We start from the raw sequence: 20,311 nt of genomic DNA on the forward strand, positions 1-20,311 counted from the left end.
CCTCTCACAAGCTTAACGTCTTTCCAACAGCCAGACCCATTCGACAGAAGATTAGACGCTTTCACCCGGATAGACAAAGAGTTATCCAAGATGAAATTAACAAATTGTTGGAAGCCGGGTTCATCAGAGAGGTATCTTATCCGGATTGGTTGGCAAATGTAGTAGTGGTACCAAAGAAAGAGGGCAAATGGCGAGTCTGTGTTGATTACACCAATCTCAATAATGCATGTCCAAAAGACAGTTTTCCCTTACCACGGATAGATCAAATTGTGGATTCCACTTCCGGGCAAGGGATGCTCTCTTTCTTGGATGCCTTCTCCGGATATCACCAAATTCCCATGTCTCCGGATGACGAAGAAAAAACAGCATTCATAACGCCACACGGCCTCTATTGCTACAAAGTCATGCCATTCGGACTCAAAAACGCTGGCGCCACGTATCAAAGATTGATGACTAAAATCTTCAAACCTCTGATAGGCCGCTCGGTCGAGGTATACATTGACGATATCGTGGTTAAAAGCAAAACTCGAGAGCAGCATATCCTCCATTTACAAGAAGTTTTTTACCTCTTGCGAAAGTATGGCATGAAGCTAAACCCTTCCAAATGTGCCTTTGGCGTGAGTGCTGGCAAGTTTATGGGGTTTATGGTCAGCCAAAGAGGCATAGAAGTCAGCCCGGATCAAGTCAAAGCAGTCATGGAGACACCTCCTCCCAGGAACAAAAAGGAGTTACAACGCCTCACAGGCAAGCTCGTTGCGTTAGGGCGTTTTATAGCCCGCTTCACTGATGAGTTGCGACCCTTCTTCTTAGCGATACGAAAAGCTGGAACGCAGGGATGGACGGACAATTGCCAAAACGCGTTGGAAAGAATTAAACATTGTCTTATGCATCCACCCATCTTGAGCAGCCCCATCCCAAAGGAGAAGCTATATATGTATCTAGCTGTCTCAGAATGGGCAATCAGCGCCGCTCTATTCCGCTGCCCTTCACCAAAGGAGCAGAAACCTGTCTACTATGTCAGCAGGGCATTGGCAGATGTAGAAACCAGGTATTCAAAAATGGAGCTAACAGCCTTAGCTCTTCGAAGTGCTGCCCAAAAGCTCCGCCCCTATTTTCAAGCCCACCCAGTGATTGTACTAACCGACCAACCCCTTCGTAGCATTCTACACAAACCAGATTTAACTGGGCGAATGCTACAATGGGCCATCGAATTGAGCGAATTTGGAATCGAATTCCAACCCAGGTTATCCAAAAAAGGCCAAGTAATGGCCGACTTTGTGCTCGAATATTCACGAAGACCCAACCAGCACCACGAATCAAGTGAACAGGACTGGTGGACACTACGAGTTGACGGAGCCTCACGCTCATCAGGCTCTGGAGTTGGGCTCGTATTACAGTCCCCAACTGGGGAACATCTGGAGCAAGCCATCCGGCTGGGATTCTCCGCGTCTAACAATGAGGCAGAATACGAGGCCATCCTGTCCGGATTGGACCTCGCCCTTGCTCTATCCGTCTCCAAACTCCGGATCTACAGCGACTCGCAACTAGTGGTAAGGCACATCCAGAAAGAATATGAGGCTAAGGACTCACGCATGGCGCGATACTTGGCCAAAGTAAGAAGCACCTTACAGCAATTCAACGAGTGGACAATCGAAAAAATTAAGCGAGCTGACAATAGGCACACTGACGCTTTGGCCGGCATAGCTGCCTCTCTACCTATCAAAGAAGCCATTCTATTGCCCATACATGTGCAAGCCCATCCCTCTGTCGCAGAAAATTCCACTTGCAACACCGTTGAAGCAACCCAAACGGATAATCAAGAATGGACGCATGATATTGCAGAATATCTCCGGACATGCACTTTACCCAAAGATCTTAAACAAGCGCACAAAATCCGGGTGCAGGCTGCCCGCTTCACCCTGATCGGGGGGCACCTGTACAAGCGATCTTTCACAGGGCCTTATCTTCGCTATCTTGGGCATTCAGAGGCCCAGTATGTGCTAGCTGAATTACATGAAGGAATATGCGGAAATCATACGGGAGGACGATCCCTAGCACATAGAGCTCATTCACAAGGGTACTATTGGCCAACAATGAAGAAAGACACGGCAGCATATGTCCAAAAGTGCGATAAATGTCAAAGATACGCTCCCATTCCACGCATGCCATCAGCCGCATTAAAATCGGTCTCAGGCCCATGGCCTTTCGCGCAATGGGGCATGGACATTATAGGACCCCTCCCAGCAGCACCTGCCCAGAAGAAATTCCTCCTTGTCGCCACTGATTACTTCAGTAAATGGGTAGAAGCTGAAGCATATGCAAGCATCAAAGATAAAGATGTCACCAAATTCGTATGGAAGAACATTGTTTGCCGCTTTGGAATTCCCCGAATCATCATAGCTGACAATGGTCCACAATTTGACAGCATTGCATTCAGGAATTTCTGTTCGGAATTGAATATCCGGAATTCATACTCCACGCCACGTTATCCTCAAAGCAATGGCCAGGCGGAAGCCACAAACAAAACTCTAATCAATGCCTTAAAGAAAAGGCTGGAGCAAGCCAAAGGGAAGTGGGTGGAGGAGCTACCCGGCGTCCTGTGGGCCTATCGAACCACACCCGGACGACCAACAGGAAATACTCCTTTTGCCCTCACATATGGAATGGATGCAGTCATTCCCACTGAAATAGGTCTTCCTACTATCCGGACTGATGCAGCAAAGCAAAAAGACGCCAACATGGACCTAGGAAGAAATTTGGATTGGGCAGACGAAGTCAGAGAAAGCGCGGCCATCCGGATGGCAGATTATCAACAAAGGGCATCAGCACATTACAATCGAAAAGTCAGGCCCAGAAACTTCAAAAATGGTGCGCTAGTACTTAGAAAAGTTTTTGAAAATACTGCTGAAGTAGGCGCAGGAAAGTTCCAAGCCAATTGGGAAGGACCCTACATAGTGTCTAAGGCAAATGAAAATGGAGCCTATCATTTACAAAACCTAGATGGCACTCCGTTACTCAGACCATGGAATGTGTTCAATTTAAAGCAGTATTATCAGTAGAAAGTGTACACAAGTGCAAATGAGAAAGGAGTATGTTTTATTGATATGAGTAAATGTAATTACAAAGAGACATCCGGACCACAAAAATATACAGAAGGAAAAATTACAGCAGAAAAATTGCAAAAAGAGATAAACTATCAGGGAGCAGGTTTCTCATGGAGCTTCTTTTCTTCACTTGGAGGAATTGAAGGGGTATCTCACTTTATACCGTTCTTCTTCATGCAGCAGCGATACCCAAAGATAAATGTATCATCCACTTGTTTCTGGTAATCCGCTGCAAGTTCCTCCCTTTCCACAGCAAACTCCCGTTCAAGTTCCTCTTTTTGCATATCCAGACGCAGCTGCAAGTCTTCCTTCTGTTTCTTTTCATTCAAAACCTCTGTCCGGAGTTGACTCAATTCATCCCTTAGCCGGGCTGCCTCACCCTCCGCCTCATGAAGGCGGCCCGCAGTTGATTCTTCTCGACCCTTTGCCTCAGCCAACTCCACCCGGAGGGCTTCATTTTCCTCTCGCATGGTGGATAGACTGGCCTCAGCCTCCTCCATTCTCAGACGCAGTTGATTTTCAATCTCTTGGCGCCGAGAGGAGAAGGTCCTCATATAGTCTGCAGTCTGCAGCAGCTGAGTAAAAAGATCGTGTTGTTGAGACATGCTGCGGAGGCCCCTCACCAGCTGACACACAAACAAGAAAAGCAAAGACATAAATCATACTACAACAAACACATCAGTACAACAAAAAGTCAAAAAGCAAAAACACAAGACAACGATATACCGTTTCTATCATATCAAACATCTGAGCAGAGGGCTTGATGGCTCTCCAGTCAGGAGTAATCTGCTTTAACTTAACTTCCAACTCCGCGTAGCTGAAAGGGCTAGCAGGAGCGGCATCGTCAGCAGATTCCTCCTCAGATGAGGAAGCAGAGGGTAACTCTTGTCCCGGAATCGGAGCCCCCATATCTTCGTCCGGACACATAGGTCCGGATGCATCCTCAGCCGGAATTATTGCCGGAGCGGCTGAGGTCTCAGTAGCCATCTCCACCTCGCCTCCATCCGGATGAGCGTCATGGGCAGAAGCGCAGCTAATTTCAATCTCTTGCTGCCGCTCTTGAAGCCGCTCGAAGAGTCCGGACTGTAGATCGCGCGTCAAACGCGGCTTCTTGAGGGGAGGCCCTTTCACCAGGACTATGGCCAGGCGATCCGGGTCGTCGGAAGGCTGACTTTGGCTTTCTGCTCCCGCTTCCTCCAACGGGGCCGTTTCAGCTGCATCAGCATCCGGATTAAGGTTGCCCGGACGGTTGATAGATGCAGCTTCCTCAGCCACGTTAGCCAGACGCGCAGCCGCGACCAAGGAAGGACCTGAGTGATTCAACCCCGACATGCGTCCGGGGCCGCTTGAGATAGAGTGCGGAGCAGCATTTACTGGCTCCTCTATCATTACTTCCCCCTCATAGGTAGTTTGGGGAGGAGGAAACTCCCTGGGAGGAGTGGGTTCCTTCATGTCCTTCCCATGCTTCTTCACCAGCTTCCCCCTTTTTCCTGAAGTTTTCTTTGGAGGAGAGTCCGGACCCCGCTTCTGTCCGGGAGCCTTCCGGATAGTGCCTTCAGTTTTTTTCTGATCTCTATCCTCCAGGAGCTTTCGCCGCCTTTCAGCGTCAGCCTCTTTAGCTTCCTGATAGAGGGGGAGCTCCTTCACAGTATAATGCTCCCCAGGCACTATCTCATCCTTTGCCAGTTTCCTAGGAAGAATATTGATAACATATTCCTGGGGCTCCCGGACGACCTCTATCAGATTCCGCGCGGAAAGCAATGTTTTGTAGGCCCTCTCCTTGGGGTCTATTTCGAATAATTTGCAGACGCAGGCAAAGGACGCTTTTTCCACCCAATCCACAAGGTGGCCCCTCAATTCCAAACCTGCATTGTCAGCAACAAAAGGTGAGAATTCCGTCCGGAAAAATCAGAAAAAATCAACAAAGCAAAATCCGGACACAAAAAAGTCGCAAAACAAGATTACCCGGAATTTTTAAGGTATAATTCGGAGAAAAAGGCCTCGACGGATGCTGCGATAGCCCCGCCCATCCACCCCAGACTGCCACCAGCCCCTTCGCCCCTCCCTTTGTCGAATCTGGCAATTCTGTCACCATTTGAAGGGAGGGCAGGTGAGCGGACACACTGAAGATATCATTCTTTGCTTTCTTCAGGGAATAGACAAAGAACAACTCCAGTAGCGTAAGGTCGAGGCTGTACAGCATGTTGATGATGCTGCATCCCATCAGCACCCGGACAAGGTTGGGATGAATGAAGATGGGTGGAATCTGAGAGAAGTGGAGGAATTCCTTGAACAACGACGGTAGAGGGAACCGGAGCCCCGCGTTGAATTGTTCCTTTGTGAAGAGGATAACGTTTTTTCCACCTTTCTCAGTAGGCATAGCCGCCTCCTCGTTCACCAAGTCTATCAATACGTCATGGGGGATGCGGAATCGCTTCCGGAACTCCTTCGCATTTAGTTTATCTATCGCCTTTTCGCCAGCCTCGCTAACCCGGACAGACGAAACAGTCTTTTTTGGAGCCATTTCTTACCACAAAGCCAAAGCAAAATCTGCACGCAAAAGCAATGCAAACGGTTCAGACCAAGCAATCAGAAAATACACAAACCCTAACCCAAAGCAGTCAGAAAAACCCCTCAAAAACCCCTCCAAACAAACAAATGACGTCCCAACAAAGTACCAACATTCAACAAACAATTGCAAGCGACTTGTCCAAAACAAAGCCAGGAACCAAGTTTAAAGAACCAGCAAACGCAACCAAAGGAATGACAGTAGCAAAGAGGTACGTACCAAATAGAGCTCTGAAGAAGAAGAACGGTTACTCTCTCGGTATAAAATCACCGGCAACAAACAAACGAGGTCGTTCGAAGTTTTTCTCAGAAAAGCAAAGGACGCAGAAAAAAGTAAGAAGAAGGAAGGCTCTCAAGAGAATGCAGTAGAAAAAATACAAAAAGAGGTACAGTGCCCTATTTATAGCAGGACAGCCCCTCGGAAAGCCAAACCAACAGCCATGTTATCATTGAAACGACATATTGCCTGGGGATACACAGGGTCGGCGGCTCGCCATAAATGCCTTTTTTGGCTTCCGCACCCCCACTCGCCACGTGGCCAAGTTAGACGAATGGACTTTTTCAATTTTCAAAAACCCAGTTATTTTTAACCCGCCCATTTTTTGGGCAAAATAGGCAAGTTAAAAAGGGGGGCAATGTAGGGACCCCTCCCCTTGGGAAACACGTGGCACTCAGCTCATGGTGACGCGTGGCACGTACTATCAGTCGGACCATCATCATCCGGATTCTCCTAAAGATATGCATGGTGCGGCTATCCTATCCGGAACCCCTCAAGGAAAGGCAAACGACGTTTCAGCTTCTCCTATCCAAGGAAGAGCAAACGACGCTGGCAGAGCGTAGACACCCGGATAGTCTCCACAACACATCCGGATAATCAGCATGATCCATCCGGATATAAATCGTCTGGATGGTCAATTAAAGTAAAGCGAGTCTTACACGCAATCACAGCAAGCAGCCATGGCCCACATCCCATCACCTGCAGAATGAGAAGACAAGAGGAAGTGACAGCAAGTCACTTCCCACGATCATTCTACATAATCACTTCCCAGGATCTCTGACAGCCGCATCACCTACCATGGTCTCTGACAGCCATTCGTAGGATGATAGTGCTCCTACTAACACCTATTGTCATCATCACAACAGAAAATATCTCCTCACCATTAATGAAAGGAACAGTACCCCTGAAGCTGTATATATATGACTTCACACGAAGAAGAAAGGGATGATCTCCTGGTAACCTCTTGATACCTAGTAAAAGGCCAACTGCCTCATATATCTTACTCTCTTACTATGGCTAACAACATCATCGGAGGGTGCATCCGGACACCCTGTCCGGATGCCTTTTTGCAGGTACAACCACTGAATCAAGAACCCCTTGTGTGTTGAGAATCGCGTGTCCATCCATCTAGCAGCAACGTGGACCACCGGATACGCGAGGTGACAACAGATACCATATCTTATTTTTAAAATTTGGTTTCAGTATAACTTTAAAAAAATGAAATTAAAGGTTAATTAGATAATAAGTGGGAAATTCCCTATGAGGCCCACATGTGATATTTTGTGGGCCTTGAGAGGCCCGTTTGGGTTTTGGCCCCAAACCACCCCGCACGCGCCGCTAACTTAGTGTTTAGAAACGAAGGGAGGGAAGGCGGAGGGAAGAGAGGCGGATTCGCAGTGACGAGGGAATGGGAAATCCCCAAGTATGATTTCTTTGTTGGAGAATGGTTTCTCTGCTAATCTACACAAACCTTCAAAAGCTTCAAAGCTTCCAGTACCACTCCTTTTCATAACTTTGCTTTTATCATTTATTGTTATCTTTCGGGGGCCCAATTCGCTTCATCACCAACAATATTGTTATGGGTATCCTCTGTTATCGATTGGTACGTGTTCTTGATCCAAAATATGGCTTCCTCACGCTACAATGGTGGAACAGCGTTTGTTTTTTCCTACCTAGAAGACTTGGGATAAGGCAGTGTTTGTATGATGACTTTGGAAAGACCACCCCAATTTTTTCTTTATAGTTATGTGCTCAATTGCAAGATTCTGCTTGGTGGAACCGGTTTTGTTGCAAATTCGAGTTGTTTCCAATCTAAAATGTCTCTTTAGAGTGTACCGTACGGCTTCTTCGGCGTTGTTGTTGGATGACGACCATGTGTTTGATACTAGTCCTGGTGTCCCAGTTGATGATCTTGTTGAAATTAATATTCAGAAATGTCAGCTGCGTGTTGGTAGAAAGCGCAATGAAATTAGGGTTATGAAGCGTCGGTCTCGGATCCATAGAAAGCATGTATTATCTCCTGTGGTAGTTAAAGTGTTTAAATCTTTGAATTGGGAAGTGGCCAGGCATATAAAGTTTTCAACAACAATGAAGAAGTATGGGTTTTCTCGTTCCATTGATGCATTCAGGACAGTTGTTAATGTGTTAGCTTTGGCGGGGATGCACATGGAGGTGTATGCTTTGCTTCGAGATATTGTTTGCTATTATAACAAAGTTAATTTGGATGCTTTTGAGTTGTTCCCCATTTTGTTGGAGTCGCCTAAAGATGCAGCAAGATCAGTTATTGTATTTGATTTACTTATTAAGGTTTTTGCAGCAAATTCAATGCTTGAAAATGCTGTGGACGTATTTTTGCAAGCTAAGAAAACTGGGCTGGAATTGAGTACTCGCTCCTGCAATTTCTTGCTCAAGTGTCTGGCTGAAGCAAATAGAAGGGAATTTCTCAGGAGTTTGTTTGAAGAAATGAAGAGCACCGGGCCACCACCTAATGTTTTCACTTACACCATTATGATGAACTTTTACTGTAAAGGAAATTTTGGGGAGGCAGACATTGATACTCGACAAGCAACTGAGATTCTAGAGGAAATGGAGAGAAATGGGGAAAGCCCAACTGTTGTAACATATAGTACTTATATTTATGGACTTTGTAGGGTTGGTTATGTTGAGTCTGCATTGGATTTTGTTCGGAGCTTGATATCTGCAAATGGGCTTGTCAATGTTTATTGTTATAATGCTATTATTCATGGGCTTTGCAAAAAAGGTGAACTAGATGAAGCTTTGAAGGTGTTGGAAGAAATGAAGAGTTGTGGAATATCACCAGATGTTTATACTTACAGCATCTTGATTCATGGATTTTGCAAACAGGGAGATGTTGAGAAAGGTCTTTATTTAATTGAGGAAATGAAATACAGTAACATGGAACCTTCACTGGTTAGCTATAGCTCACTCTTTCATGGTCTCTGTAAGAAGAGGCTCTCGGATATTTCACTAGATATATTCCGTGATCTTGGGGCTGCTGGATACAAGTATGACCAAACTGCTTATAGCATCTTAATCAAAGGATTTTGTATGCAGGGGGATTTGGATTCTGCCCACAAACTTATGGAGGAGATGGTCAGAAATAATTTGGCTCCTGATCCTTCTAATTTTGAGAGTCTGGTTCATGGCTTTTGCAAGATGGGGCTCTGGGTTAATGCCTTGGAATTTTTCAATATGATGCTAGAAGGTGGAATTCTGCCTAGTATTGCAACTTGCAATGTTATTATTGATGCGCATTGCAGGGAAGGCCGTGTGGAAGAAGCTTTGAACCTTATGAATGAAATGCAAACACAAGGGATTTTCCCCAACTTGTTTACTTATAATGCTGTCATCAACAGGTTGTGCAAGGAAAGAAAGTCAGAAAGAGCATTAGAACTTTTTCCTTTAATGCTAAAGAGGAATGTTCTTCCTAGCGTTGTTGTTTATAGCACCCTTATAGATGGTTTTGCTAAACAGTCAAACTCACAGAAGGCCTTGATGTTATACGCAAGAATGTTAAAGATTGGAGTTACACCAGACATGGTTGCCTATACAATTCTTATCAACATATTATGCCACAGGAGCAGAATGTGTGAAGCATATAATCTGTTTAAGAAAATGACTGAAAACGGTATGACTCCAGATAAGATTTCTTACACATCAGTTATAGCTGGGTTTTGTAGAATCGGGGACATGAGGAAGGCATGGGCATTGTTCAATGAAATGTTACAGAGAGGTCATTTGCCTACTGTTGTTACTTATACCTCTCTAGTTGATGGATATTGCAAGATGAATCGCATTGATATTGCTGATATGTTAATCGATGAAATGAAAAGAAAGGGGATCACTCCTGATGTGGTGACTTATAATGTTCTCATTGCAGCACACAGGAGACGTGGAAATCTTGATAAAGCACTTGAAATGCTTAATGAAATGAAGGAGAATGGTGTTCTCCCAGATCATATGACCTACATGATGCTGGAGTGGCTACTGAAGGCTAAGAAGCTGAAAACAAGACGTAGCAAAGACTAGATGGTAACCACATCAACCACTCTTCCCTTTTCCATTCATTTCTGAAAATTTGTGACCAAAGATAATTTCATTTTCATTGCAGTGATATACTAGTATGTATTTAGCAGAGTTAAGCTTCAGATTCTTATTTAGATATCATGACAGAAATACCTGATTAACAGCTTATGCATGAGACCACCTTCTGTTTTATTTTGTTTGTCTGAAAAGTTTGATGGAACTTGCTTTATGAAGTAGACAAATTCTTTAGCTGATGCACAATTTTGGGCACTTTGGAGAATGATTTGATTCTTTTACTTGTTTGAAGTTGGTGAAATTACCATAACTTGATTTTTATATGCTTCGAACTGTACCTAACTTTTAATTTTTTCCATGGATATCTGATCTTTCTCTCTTTTTATATACTATGACTTACGTCAATCTTTTATGACACCCTAAATTGCTACTATTTCACTGAAATATGTTCCTGATTTTATCCTTGTCTTATAGTACTTCAGAAATTATTAACAATCTTGTGGGGAAAGTTTTAGGCCTGTTTGGTAAGGGAGATGAGAACTGTTGTCTGTTTTTGAAAACAGAAAAATAATGAAAATGACACAACACTTTTAAAAACCCATTTTCAAAAACTGTTTTTGGGAAAATTTCCTGAAAATGAGTTATCTTTAGAAAATTAAAATATTGTTTTCCAAATTTTGAGAAGTGTAAGCACTTTCAACAATTGAAAATAACCTGAATATGAACATGTTGGCTTTCAGAAAAAAATGAAAGCATTTCCTAAAGAATTGCGTTCATTTTTTTTCTGTACCAAACAGGTCCTTTATCATTTTAAAGTATTCTGAAGTGACAAAACATGTGTACGTTTTCTTATATACAAACAAACACCATAAAAAATGCTGCCAACCACTTCCCCAATTCCATACAATACAGAACTTTGTTACATAAATGGCGGAAGATGAATGATGAAAAAAATCCTTTAAATTAATGAACTCCACCAAGATGAAAAGGGAAAATAGCAAACATTTCTTAGGTATAAACAATGAAACCTTTCGAGAACCACATGGGAAATAGTTCTACTCTAATCGCTTCAAGCATGCAATTCCTCTCTTGGCTTAGAAGTCAGTCAGTCAGATTCATAATAGCTCCCTCTAGCAATCCTCCTTGCCCTATGCTCTACCTCAAGAATGCATCCCTATTCCCCCTCATCATACATCATTATCTCCCAAATCTCTGGATCATCTGGTCTGTCTATGAGATGACAATCAAAAGCCAGTTGTCAGCAATATGTCCATCAAAATCTTTATCAACTGCCCTTGACACCAAGCTCAAGTGGCAAGGTTTGGGTCTCCACAGGGACCAAAAGAAAAAACAAAAATGAAAAACCTTTAAAAAAAAGAAAAAGGAAAATCTCTATCAACTGCTTTCCATGAAGAATTGTTTTCCTCTTCTTGAATTTTATTCTTTATTTGGTGTATTCCTTATGTTATTGGGAATTGGGAAATCTTGTAATTAAAATTGGTGTTCTATCTTTTCAACATAACTTCAAATAATTCCAAGTTTTTTTATCGTCCTTGGTGCCAAATGTTCCTTGACTTGAATTTTTCACTATTCTAAAGATTGGACGTTTGCTTGCCAAGTCTTTTTCAATTTTGAAAATTTGTGGGGAAGGGATGTGCTCCAAATGCATGCAAACCTGCCTCATTTTGTTCTTTAATTCTTCTATATCTTCAAACATGTAACTTTTGAGTGCTTATGTTGAATATATCTTCTAAATGCTTTACAACTTGGAATTGACTTGTTGCTTACAGTTTATGCAGTTCAAAGGATTCTCATTTCATGGGATGAAGATGAGCATCTTTTTGGCCAGTATGTGTGCCAGTTATAGTCAGTCAACACAGCCTGGTAAAATATTGTGGGGCTGTTAGAAAATTATAATCTGCAGATATTGCTTAATCTTGTCTTTTAAAATGATTAGAGAATGCAATGGTGGCTTGTCATTTTGATTGTGTGCCACATACACAGAATTGGGTAAAGCTCATTACTGATGGCTGTTTTGGCGAAAGATTATACTGCCAGCTAATATAATGAGTGGATTCGGATGAAGTGAAATATGATGGGTTGAGAGCAGAGCAAATGACCTGGCAAAAACCACCTTCGTAAGTAATTAGACCGCCCATCTTTTATATATGTGTGTGTGTGTGCACATATGTAATATACTTTTATACCTTTTATAACTTAGTTCAGAGGACAAAATGCATGATAGGGATGACTCATGTGCATATTTTATTATATGAATTCTTTGTCATTGTATATTATGACATTGTACTTCTCATTGTAACCTCTAATTGATGGTAGAATGCGTCTTCAGTTTTGTTACAGCTACTATTGAACCACAAACCTCTTAAAAGGGGTTTCCAGCTAACCTTGTTCCTCTTCTCATTTTTTCTTGCTCTCAAATCCTATTTTGGTTGGTTTCCATCCTAGATATATCCCCTTTTTTTTTTAACAATCGGAAACCTAGATCTATCAGTCAGGGGTTGAAAAAAACAAGATCTTGGGCTTGAATTGAAGAATAAGGTTACTTGGGCCATGACAACTGCATCTTTCATGCTTTTGTTGTTTATTAATTTCAGTTTTTGGTTTAATTTGGTAACCTTTAGATTCTTTACAATGATTTATAGAAAATTAACAATTATGATTTGGATTTGAGTGTTTACTTATTTTTTTAGAAGATAATTTTCAAATATATGTTAAATAGCTCATCAACTTGTTTAGTTAAGAACTAATATGAATATATTCCTCTGGTCTCTATAATGCTGAGAGACAAGTGCAAGTTTTTTAAATTCATGATATTACCGCTCCAAAAATTATATGAATAAGAAAAATAGAGCTCATGCAACACAAATCTCAGAGTAGGACGCCTTAATTTATTTATAATTTTACCTTTATAATGTTGGCTTATTTCATTATTTAATAATAGAACTTAAAGAAGACTGAATTTAAGAGTCTTCTCTTAATCTCCAGTCAAGGTGGCATGGGAATTTTAGGCCACTTCTCAAGTTAGCTTCTTTGCTCGGAAGGCCGGTGAGAGTAAGACACGACTGACCCGTTCATGAGACATGGGAAGATTTTGTAAATTGGTGCTGTTCATGTAAGCAAGGGAAGGAACCAGCAAACAGTATACTTCTACATTTTCTTGGTGCTGATGGGCGTTTTTAGAGTGCATTTGGTAATGTTTCTACTTGAAGTGTTTTTAGTGAAAGTGTTTTCTTTGAAAGTGTTTTTAGGAAAATCACCTATCAAGAATTTCTCTAGGAAACACTATAAGTGATTTTTCAAGACTACAAGTGATTTTTCAAATTTTTAAAAGTGTTTCATAAATTTTGCCAAACACCTGATTTTTCTTCAAGAACACTTTTTAGGTTAAAAGTGTTTTTTAAAAACACTGCCAAACAGACTTTTATTCTTACTGTTTGGGGTTTGTTGGGTTTCACCAACTATAAAGAACAATTTTCTTGGATGTGTGTTAGTTATGTGGGGAAGCTGGCTCCTCTCTGCTTGTTTTGTTACATATGTGAAAGGCATAAAGGGGGATCTTTTGTTGCAATATTCCAATTTAGGAATGACTAACCTGTTTCTCAAATTATTTTTTGGGTTGTTGATGGTTTTGTATGGAGATGCCAAAGTTTCCTATCTAGATTTTATTGACAGCTTAGGTGTGATATAAGAATGAACAGCCTTATTTAATTCTTTTCTTTTCTTTTCTTTTCTTTTTGCCTTCTTTTGCTTTGTATACTTCCCCTGTTCTTGGGTTGCACCCCCACTTTGATTGGCACTATTAGTATAATATACTGCTACTTGCCTATAAAAAAAATCAACTTAACTAAATTTAATCTCAGTATTTTATGTTGATTAATGAATACTTAGAAAAGGTCTCGGTTGAATTTTTAGAAAAGGTCCCTGTTAGCACAACGTCTTTAATATCGAAAAGCTCTTTATGATTATTTAAGAGGTTAACAGAGTGTTTAATGCAATTAAAGCACTTTAATATAGAAGAGGATTGAAGAGATGTTTTGTAGAAAGAGGCTGCAAAATTTAAAATTTTGTATTATTAACCAAAATCTCTTTATATAAATCCTTTTAAAGAAGCGCTCAAATCAAAGCAATGGTCAAGCCATATTTTTCCACAAGTATATTATGATCATGTGATACAAGCCATATTTGCCTTAAGTATACTATATACTTCAGTTATAATTTCCCACCCCATGGTACCCTAATTCTATGCTCAACATCCCCTCTTCAGTGTTCCTCTCTTTGTAAATAGTGGGTTTAAAATAATGATGCTTAGTGGAAGCCTTATAAAGAGTGAAAAACTGGGATCTCGAGCTAAAGAGCTTTTGATGAACATATCTGTGAAGAACGACTGGTGTGAATTTATGAAGTCACTGTCCTGCTTAGTCTCCTTGGATTTAGTTTGGTGCATTATGAACTAAAATTTTGAGAATTTTAGAGGTTGTGGCAGACTTTTTCTGATCAAGAAAAGATGGTTATAAATAACTTTGGAGGAGACTAAGATGACTGGAATCTGGAAAGCTTTCAATTCCTCAAGAATCTTAGCTATGAACTTTGTTTGGAGTGGGACCATAGATATTCTTTGTTAGGTATTTGTGGTACTGAAGTCTTGTTATTTATCTTATAGCCATTTTGGAAAATTTCTCCTAGTTTTTAAAGAAATATCGAATATGAATGAGCTTTGTAGTGCCCTCAGTAACAGAAGTCATCTCCAATTGCTAATTATCAATGAACTAGTTATGCTTATCATGAATGTTGAGTAATTTATAAATCCTGAATGTATTATTGAACATGTGAAATTTTTAATTTTTTATCCCAGAAAAAATGTAGTTTTGAGTGATTTGGCAAGAGACTGTAAATTTCTCTGATGTCATTTCCAAAGACTGAATGTGTTTTCCTTTGTTTGGTGCATCATAAAGGTCAAGGAATGATGGTGGAGGGCTAAAGGAAGTAGGCGATCTTTTACACGAGGCAACTTTGGGTGAGTTCTTCAATGAGTATGACATATTCCCCAAGAATTTTCAGGCATTCATCATCTAAATCATGCCAAAAACTTTCCACCTTTTGTTACAATCTCTCCAAGTGGTTGAATTCCATCGCTTGCTGTATTTTGGAATCATTTAGATGGGTTGACTGGGGAAAGGCATTTCGTTCGATTTGTAGAATGGATTAGAAGTCCTATTTTTTTACTTAATGTTGAATAAAAATTTGTTAGCTGATATACATCGCCAGATACTCTGATGGATTATAACTATGAGAAGCTGCAACAGATATTCTGAAGTTACTGCAAGAGCTGCATCTGTTTTAGTAAATAGAAAGACATCTCTCTCATCTCTAAAACGTTTAGGCTAAAAAACAAGTTCAACATCATAAACTATATTCTCTTGTTTGTTTTCTATTCCATTTATAAGAATTAAAATTGTAACATATAAAGTACCTTTACCATCAGGCAAATTTCAATTCATGAAGAACCTTTATTTCATGTATTGGTATCCTAACTTTGACTTACTGATATATGCTTTCAGGCTATTATTATGGAAATTCATACTGCCAACATGATCAAGGTAACCCTACATATATATACATACATATATATTCATATATATATATAGAAATGTTACTGCAGATCACTGATGCTATAAGCCATAATGCTGACACTATTTGATCCAGGGTGCTCAGCAATCAGGAGATAGATGCTGATGTGTGAACCAATGCCCAACAGTTCATTATTTTCCTCCAATGGCCAAGTGCTGCAGAAAATGCTCAGTGAGAGAGTTCAGATTGGGCAATTGGATGGTGTTCAAAAAAGCTACTGTATGTAGAGCATGATCAGCATGTGGCAGCAGCTTGTTATGATCTGGTATAATGTGGCCCATGAAGGTGAAAACCTAATCTAACCATAAGATTGAATCGACTTGAAATTTTGGAGTACTTATCTATACCCTTGATAAACTTTCCCATACATTCAACAATTGCTTCAAATTAATTTTAGGAAATGACACATGATATCTCAGTTTTTCCCCCTCTTTCTGTAGAAGACATGTCTATGAGATTTGATGGACGCCATGTCAGATTTGGTCACTGTTTAAATCACTAATACATGAACTTGTCCAGTAAGTTGTATATAAGTGGCCCTTTTTTTTTTCCAGGTTTTGATGGAAGATCCTCTCTTGGCATGTTTGGGCTTCAAGCTTCCCTACTGGGATGGAAAGACTGGATTCTTCTGAGCAACATGAGAACTCTTGTATACTATGTACATGCAGAATTTGACTCATTTACAGTCTAAACTAAGCCTTCTAGTATGATATGATTGATTTGAGGATGATATTTTAATTTTCTCTTGCTTTTAAACAATTCTAGCCATGAGTTAATATGCATAAAGATTAGCATGCAGGAGATCATTTTTATCTGAGATTTTGCCTCAGTAGCATCTTGTCTAAAATTATGGAATATGGACTCTTGGGTTGTATCAAACAAATTTGAGAGAGATTTTTGTGGAACTTCACTTTACCCAAGATATCTGTATTCAAGTCTCATGGTATCATCCCTAACAACATCAACAAAAGCCTAGTTTTCAACTACCTACTGCATGAAGTGTAGAGTGGTTAGCTTAAGCAATAAACATTTTGCATTATAGGATAACAACATCCCTCAAATAAGGAGCTGTGATGGGCTGACATTTTAAAGACTAACAAACAAAAGGTAGAAGTAAAAATATTAGATAACAAAGTGAAAGATAATGAAAAATAGAAAACATGGAAACATCAACATATGTGTAAGGCTTGTTCAATTGAGCAAACTGATATTCACTAAAACAGTCAGTCTCCAGCTAATAATCACAAATTAGGATGGAAATATCTTCCTAAAAATGCCTAGGAACCGTTTTGGATGTCTTCTTCATATTCCTCTGGCTTGACAAAGAACTCGATGTAAGCAATTCGACTGGGTTGCTGATAGCCAGCAGAATCAACATGTGGATGTGGAATAGATGGTCTTGCTACTGAAACTAGATGCTGAACTTTCAACATCCCACCTCTCCCAATGGTCAACTTGCTTCCTCGGTTATCTCTGATGACACTGCTGGGTATGTTTGAAGTTGTTGCACGAAGAAACTTATACTTGTATCTGTCCAGATCAAGGCAAGAACCAACATGGTTGGGTAGGTGGTTAGAATGAAATGTTGTATTGGACGTAATCATCTAAGGAGGTCAAAAGATATCGAGTGATACCTGTAAGAGACTCTGTGATCACAATGGAAAGCAATCAAAAGATCGGTGTTCGCGTAATACATGAAATCTATCTGTGACAAGGGCAAGTTAAAAGTTAAACCTACAAAGAGGATCAAATCATGCAAACAAATACGTGTCCTGTTGTCCATACGTGACAGTCAAACCTCACCTGTAAGTCTCCATGGCCTTCACCTCTAAAGGTAACTGAAGGGGGAACTGGTTCCAAGGTTATCTGGATGCTAGATCCTGGCCATTCAAGGTCATCAATGGCTTCTTTCAGTGCTGCAGACTGGGGATTAAATGCCATGACTTGAAAAAATCAGGTGAGCATCACCACAAAATAAAGAAGAGTTATCTATAAAGAAATGTTTTGTTTTCGAATCAGGGCTTACGAAATTTCCAAAATTTAATTGGTCAGATGATTACTAATTTTCGTAATACATGAGATTATTTTGAGACTTGCCATTCTAAAAACCACCCACATTTTCAGAAGTGCACCTACCTCAGGCCATCCATTAGAAGTAATCATAAATCATCTAAGCCATCCATTAGGAGTAATCATAACTCATCTAAGTGGAAAAACAAATTATCAATAATTGGAGATTTTTTTTTCAAGGATTATCTTTCAGTATCTTTTTCTGCATACTGCATATATGACTTTATTTTTCACAAATTGTGTTGATAATAACTTACATACTTAAAATTTTTAGATGGGATACCAAAAACCAATACCCTTAAACATAGATTCTTGTGATATCGTAACAAAAGAACTTATGGTATGGGAGAGCTTAGCATAAGTGAAAGTGAAACACAAACTTAATAAAAGGACTTTAATTTTTTCATGAGGCAGTTTTCATAAAAAAGAAAGGATTATAATAATCATAATTTCTGAATTAATAACACAATACCTAAGTACATTTCTAGTAGTACTAGACTCCTCAAATTAATGCATCCTAACTACTAGTACAAATGTTTTTGGTCATTCAACTCTACCTAGAATGAATATACATAGTAAAACAATTGCCCAATTTCATTGATGAGCAAATCTTGCAGACTGCTAGATGTAACTAATGATCTTAGGTGTCATTTATCAGGAAGGCCTATCATTTAAGGTTCATTTGGTATGTGCGAAGAGGAACGGAAATAGGATGAAATGAAGGTGAATCATAATATCATATAGAAGAGAGGAATCAAAATCGTAATGAGAACGGGATTTGGTTTCCATAATAACGAAATTTTTTATCCTCATTCTCATTCTAAAAAACAATCCAAACGCATTAATGAACGAAAATGGAATTGATTTCCCATTCCCATTCTCTATTCCAGAGTTCCAAAATGTCACCTATGTTTGAAAGAGATAAGACAAGACCTTGACAGTAAAACTGAGCGGAGTACTTCCAGCAGGTTCAAAGTTGTAGTCCCATGAAATTGTATCCGGGATCCTTGTTCTGATCTCTGCATAAATGCAAGCATCCATGGAATCAACAGACCTAAGAAAACATTGAAGAAATTAAAGTATTTAGGATTTGAAGTCAATGCTAAATATAAGGACAAAAACAAATAAAAAGATGGAAGTCAGAATTTTTTTTTTTTTTTTTTCTGTTGTAATGAGCTGCAGCAAATAAAAAACTCAACTAAACCAGATCGCTTACTCACAGTTAAGTGAAGGCTTTAGTTTGTGAGTATCCCACGTGATATAAAATCTAAGTTTCAAACTTGAAGTTTTTTTCTTCTTTTTTTTTTCCAAGAAAGCAAACAGAATAATGAATCAGGTTTTATCTTGAAATGCTGTCATGTAAATTCATATGCCAACCCAATCAATAAGCAAACTAAGATAGAAATCCACATGAACATACTTGAGAAGAAGCTGCATATCTGGTCCCGGATACCGAATTTCAATCATATTTGAGCGCCCGGGAACTGAGAAAGTGTTGAGGCAATTAACAAAGAGGCTCAAGCTCACTCCAAACCGAGGCCGCCCTTGAGCACTGTACTCGTACTGAACGAAAAGCTACAAAATGGAGATCGACATTTACTATTAAAGTAGAACAATTTTCCTCGAGGATAAGAAAAATAAAAATAATCCCGTCTGGTTGCCAAGAAACTAAATTGAGGGAAAATAAAGGAAACAAAGTTTCGGAAACTTTATCATCTATACTTTATGTTTCAGTTTGTTTTTCCGCCCACTTAATGAAAAATTCAAGGTGAGGCTTGTGATTTCTTTACTTATCCTGCATTTTCTCAGAAACCAAACAGAGGGATAAGGATTTTTGGCAAAAAAGAAAAGTGTGAAGTGAATGCCTCGCGCTGCAGATAAACTTTGGCTTGGAGACAACGAGTCTCCTCCACGATCAAGACGACGCCGTGCTCCGATAATTCCATGACCGCGTCCTAATTGTGGAAAACAGTTGCAGAGAAATCCACACACAACTTCAGTAATCAACAACTCCCAGGGAGGTAAAAATGTAAAAACCTAGAACTCCGTTTGGTTGTCGAGAAAGAAGGAAATAAAAAATCATTTTGTGATTACGTTTCCCGAGAAACAAACAGGGGAAGTGGGGGGAGAACCTGATGGCGTTTCCATCGGACGGCGGTGAGAGCATCGACCATACCTTGGACGTTGTCGAGTTGGCACACCAGATCGGGACCCGATGAGCTCATCTTCTTTCCCGCCAAATTCCTAAACCAGCTCTTAACATTCAACCTTCCACCGTATATATACAGAGAGAGAAAAATAATTTTTGACCGGAGAAAAAAACAAATATATTTTTTTTAAATCATTTTTCAAAAAATAAAAAATAAAATTTTAAAATAATTTTTTATTTTGATTTTTTGAAAATATTGTAATTTATGTTTATATAATATTAATTAAATTTATTAAAGTGTTATTAAAAATAAATTTAATTTTATAAATAAAAATAAATTTAAAAAATAAATAGAGTTTAGTAAAATATGAATAATAATACTATAATAAAATCATAAATTATAATTTTTTTTTTATTTAATACTCAACTAGA

At 39.7% G+C, this 20,311-nt stretch overlaps 2 protein-coding genes across 9 annotated transcripts; one reads left to right on the top strand and one right to left on the bottom strand.

Moving 5' to 3' along the window:
* The first annotated feature begins 7,263 nt into the window (after positions 1-7,263).
* LOC100852839 (pentatricopeptide repeat-containing protein At1g63330) lies at positions 7,264-16,477 on the top strand. Of its 6 annotated transcripts, none has more exons than XM_010664981.3 (8): positions 7,264-10,002; positions 11,802-11,895; positions 12,016-12,149; positions 13,018-13,222; positions 14,985-15,046; positions 15,591-15,629; positions 15,736-15,945; positions 16,215-16,477. In XM_010664981.3, exon 1 carries the CDS (start codon positions 7,696-7,698, stop codon positions 9,997-9,999), a length of 2,304 nt encoding a protein of 767 aa, XP_010663283.1. In that variant the 5' UTR covers positions 7,264-7,695; the 3' UTR covers positions 10,000-10,002; positions 11,802-11,895; positions 12,016-12,149; positions 13,018-13,222; positions 14,985-15,046; positions 15,591-15,629; positions 15,736-15,945; positions 16,215-16,477. The 6 variants fall into 6 exon arrangements, with proteins under 6 accessions (XP_010663283.1, XP_010663291.1, XP_019080195.1 ...); XM_010664989.3 differs by having other exon boundaries at positions 7,292-10,002; positions 12,974-13,222; XM_019224650.2 differs by having other exon boundaries at positions 7,292-10,002; positions 11,802-11,859.
* Positions 16,478-16,670: 193 nt separating this feature from the next.
* Positions 16,671-19,998, bottom strand: LOC100255740 (uncharacterized). 3 transcript variants are annotated; one of them, XM_010664973.2, is made up of 7 exons: positions 19,907-19,998; positions 19,596-19,685; positions 19,151-19,305; positions 18,664-18,784; positions 17,464-17,583; positions 17,295-17,365; positions 16,671-17,190 (listed from the first exon to the last, which is right to left on the bottom strand). In XM_010664973.2, exons 2-7 carry the CDS (start codon positions 19,674-19,676, stop codon positions 16,938-16,940), a joined length of 801 nt encoding a protein of 266 aa, XP_010663275.1. In that variant the 5' UTR covers positions 19,677-19,685; positions 19,907-19,998; the 3' UTR covers positions 16,671-16,937. The 3 variants fall into 3 exon arrangements, with proteins under 3 accessions (XP_010663275.1, XP_002277302.1, XP_019080202.1); XM_002277266.4 differs by having other exon boundaries at positions 19,863-19,997; XM_019224657.1 differs by lacking the exon at positions 19,596-19,685 and having other exon boundaries at positions 19,863-19,997.
* Positions 19,999-20,311: the final 313 nt, after the last annotated feature.

The sequence above is a fragment of the Vitis vinifera genome, chromosome 2 (genome assembly GCF_030704535.1).
Source record: "Vitis vinifera cultivar Pinot Noir 40024 chromosome 2, ASM3070453v1".
Taxonomy (NCBI): Eukaryota; Viridiplantae; Streptophyta; class Magnoliopsida; order Vitales; family Vitaceae; genus Vitis; species Vitis vinifera.

Coding starts and splice junctions, on each gene's coding strand:
- LOC100852839 (XM_010664981.3), top strand. CDS start 7,696: ATGTGCTCAATTGCAAGATTCTGCTTGGTGGAACCGGTTTTGTTGCAA.
- LOC100255740 (XM_002277266.4), bottom strand. CDS start 19,955: ATGAGCTCATCGGGTCCCGATCTGGTGTGCCAACTCGACAACGTCCAA. Junction 17,584..18,663: donor CGCTCAGTTTTACTGTCAAG/GTCTTGTCTTAT, acceptor TTTAATCCCCAG/TCTGCAGCACTGAAAGAAGC. Junction 17,366..17,463: donor AAGGCCATGGAGACTTACAG/GTGAGGTTTGAC, acceptor CCCTTGTCACAG/ATAGATTTCATGTATTACGC.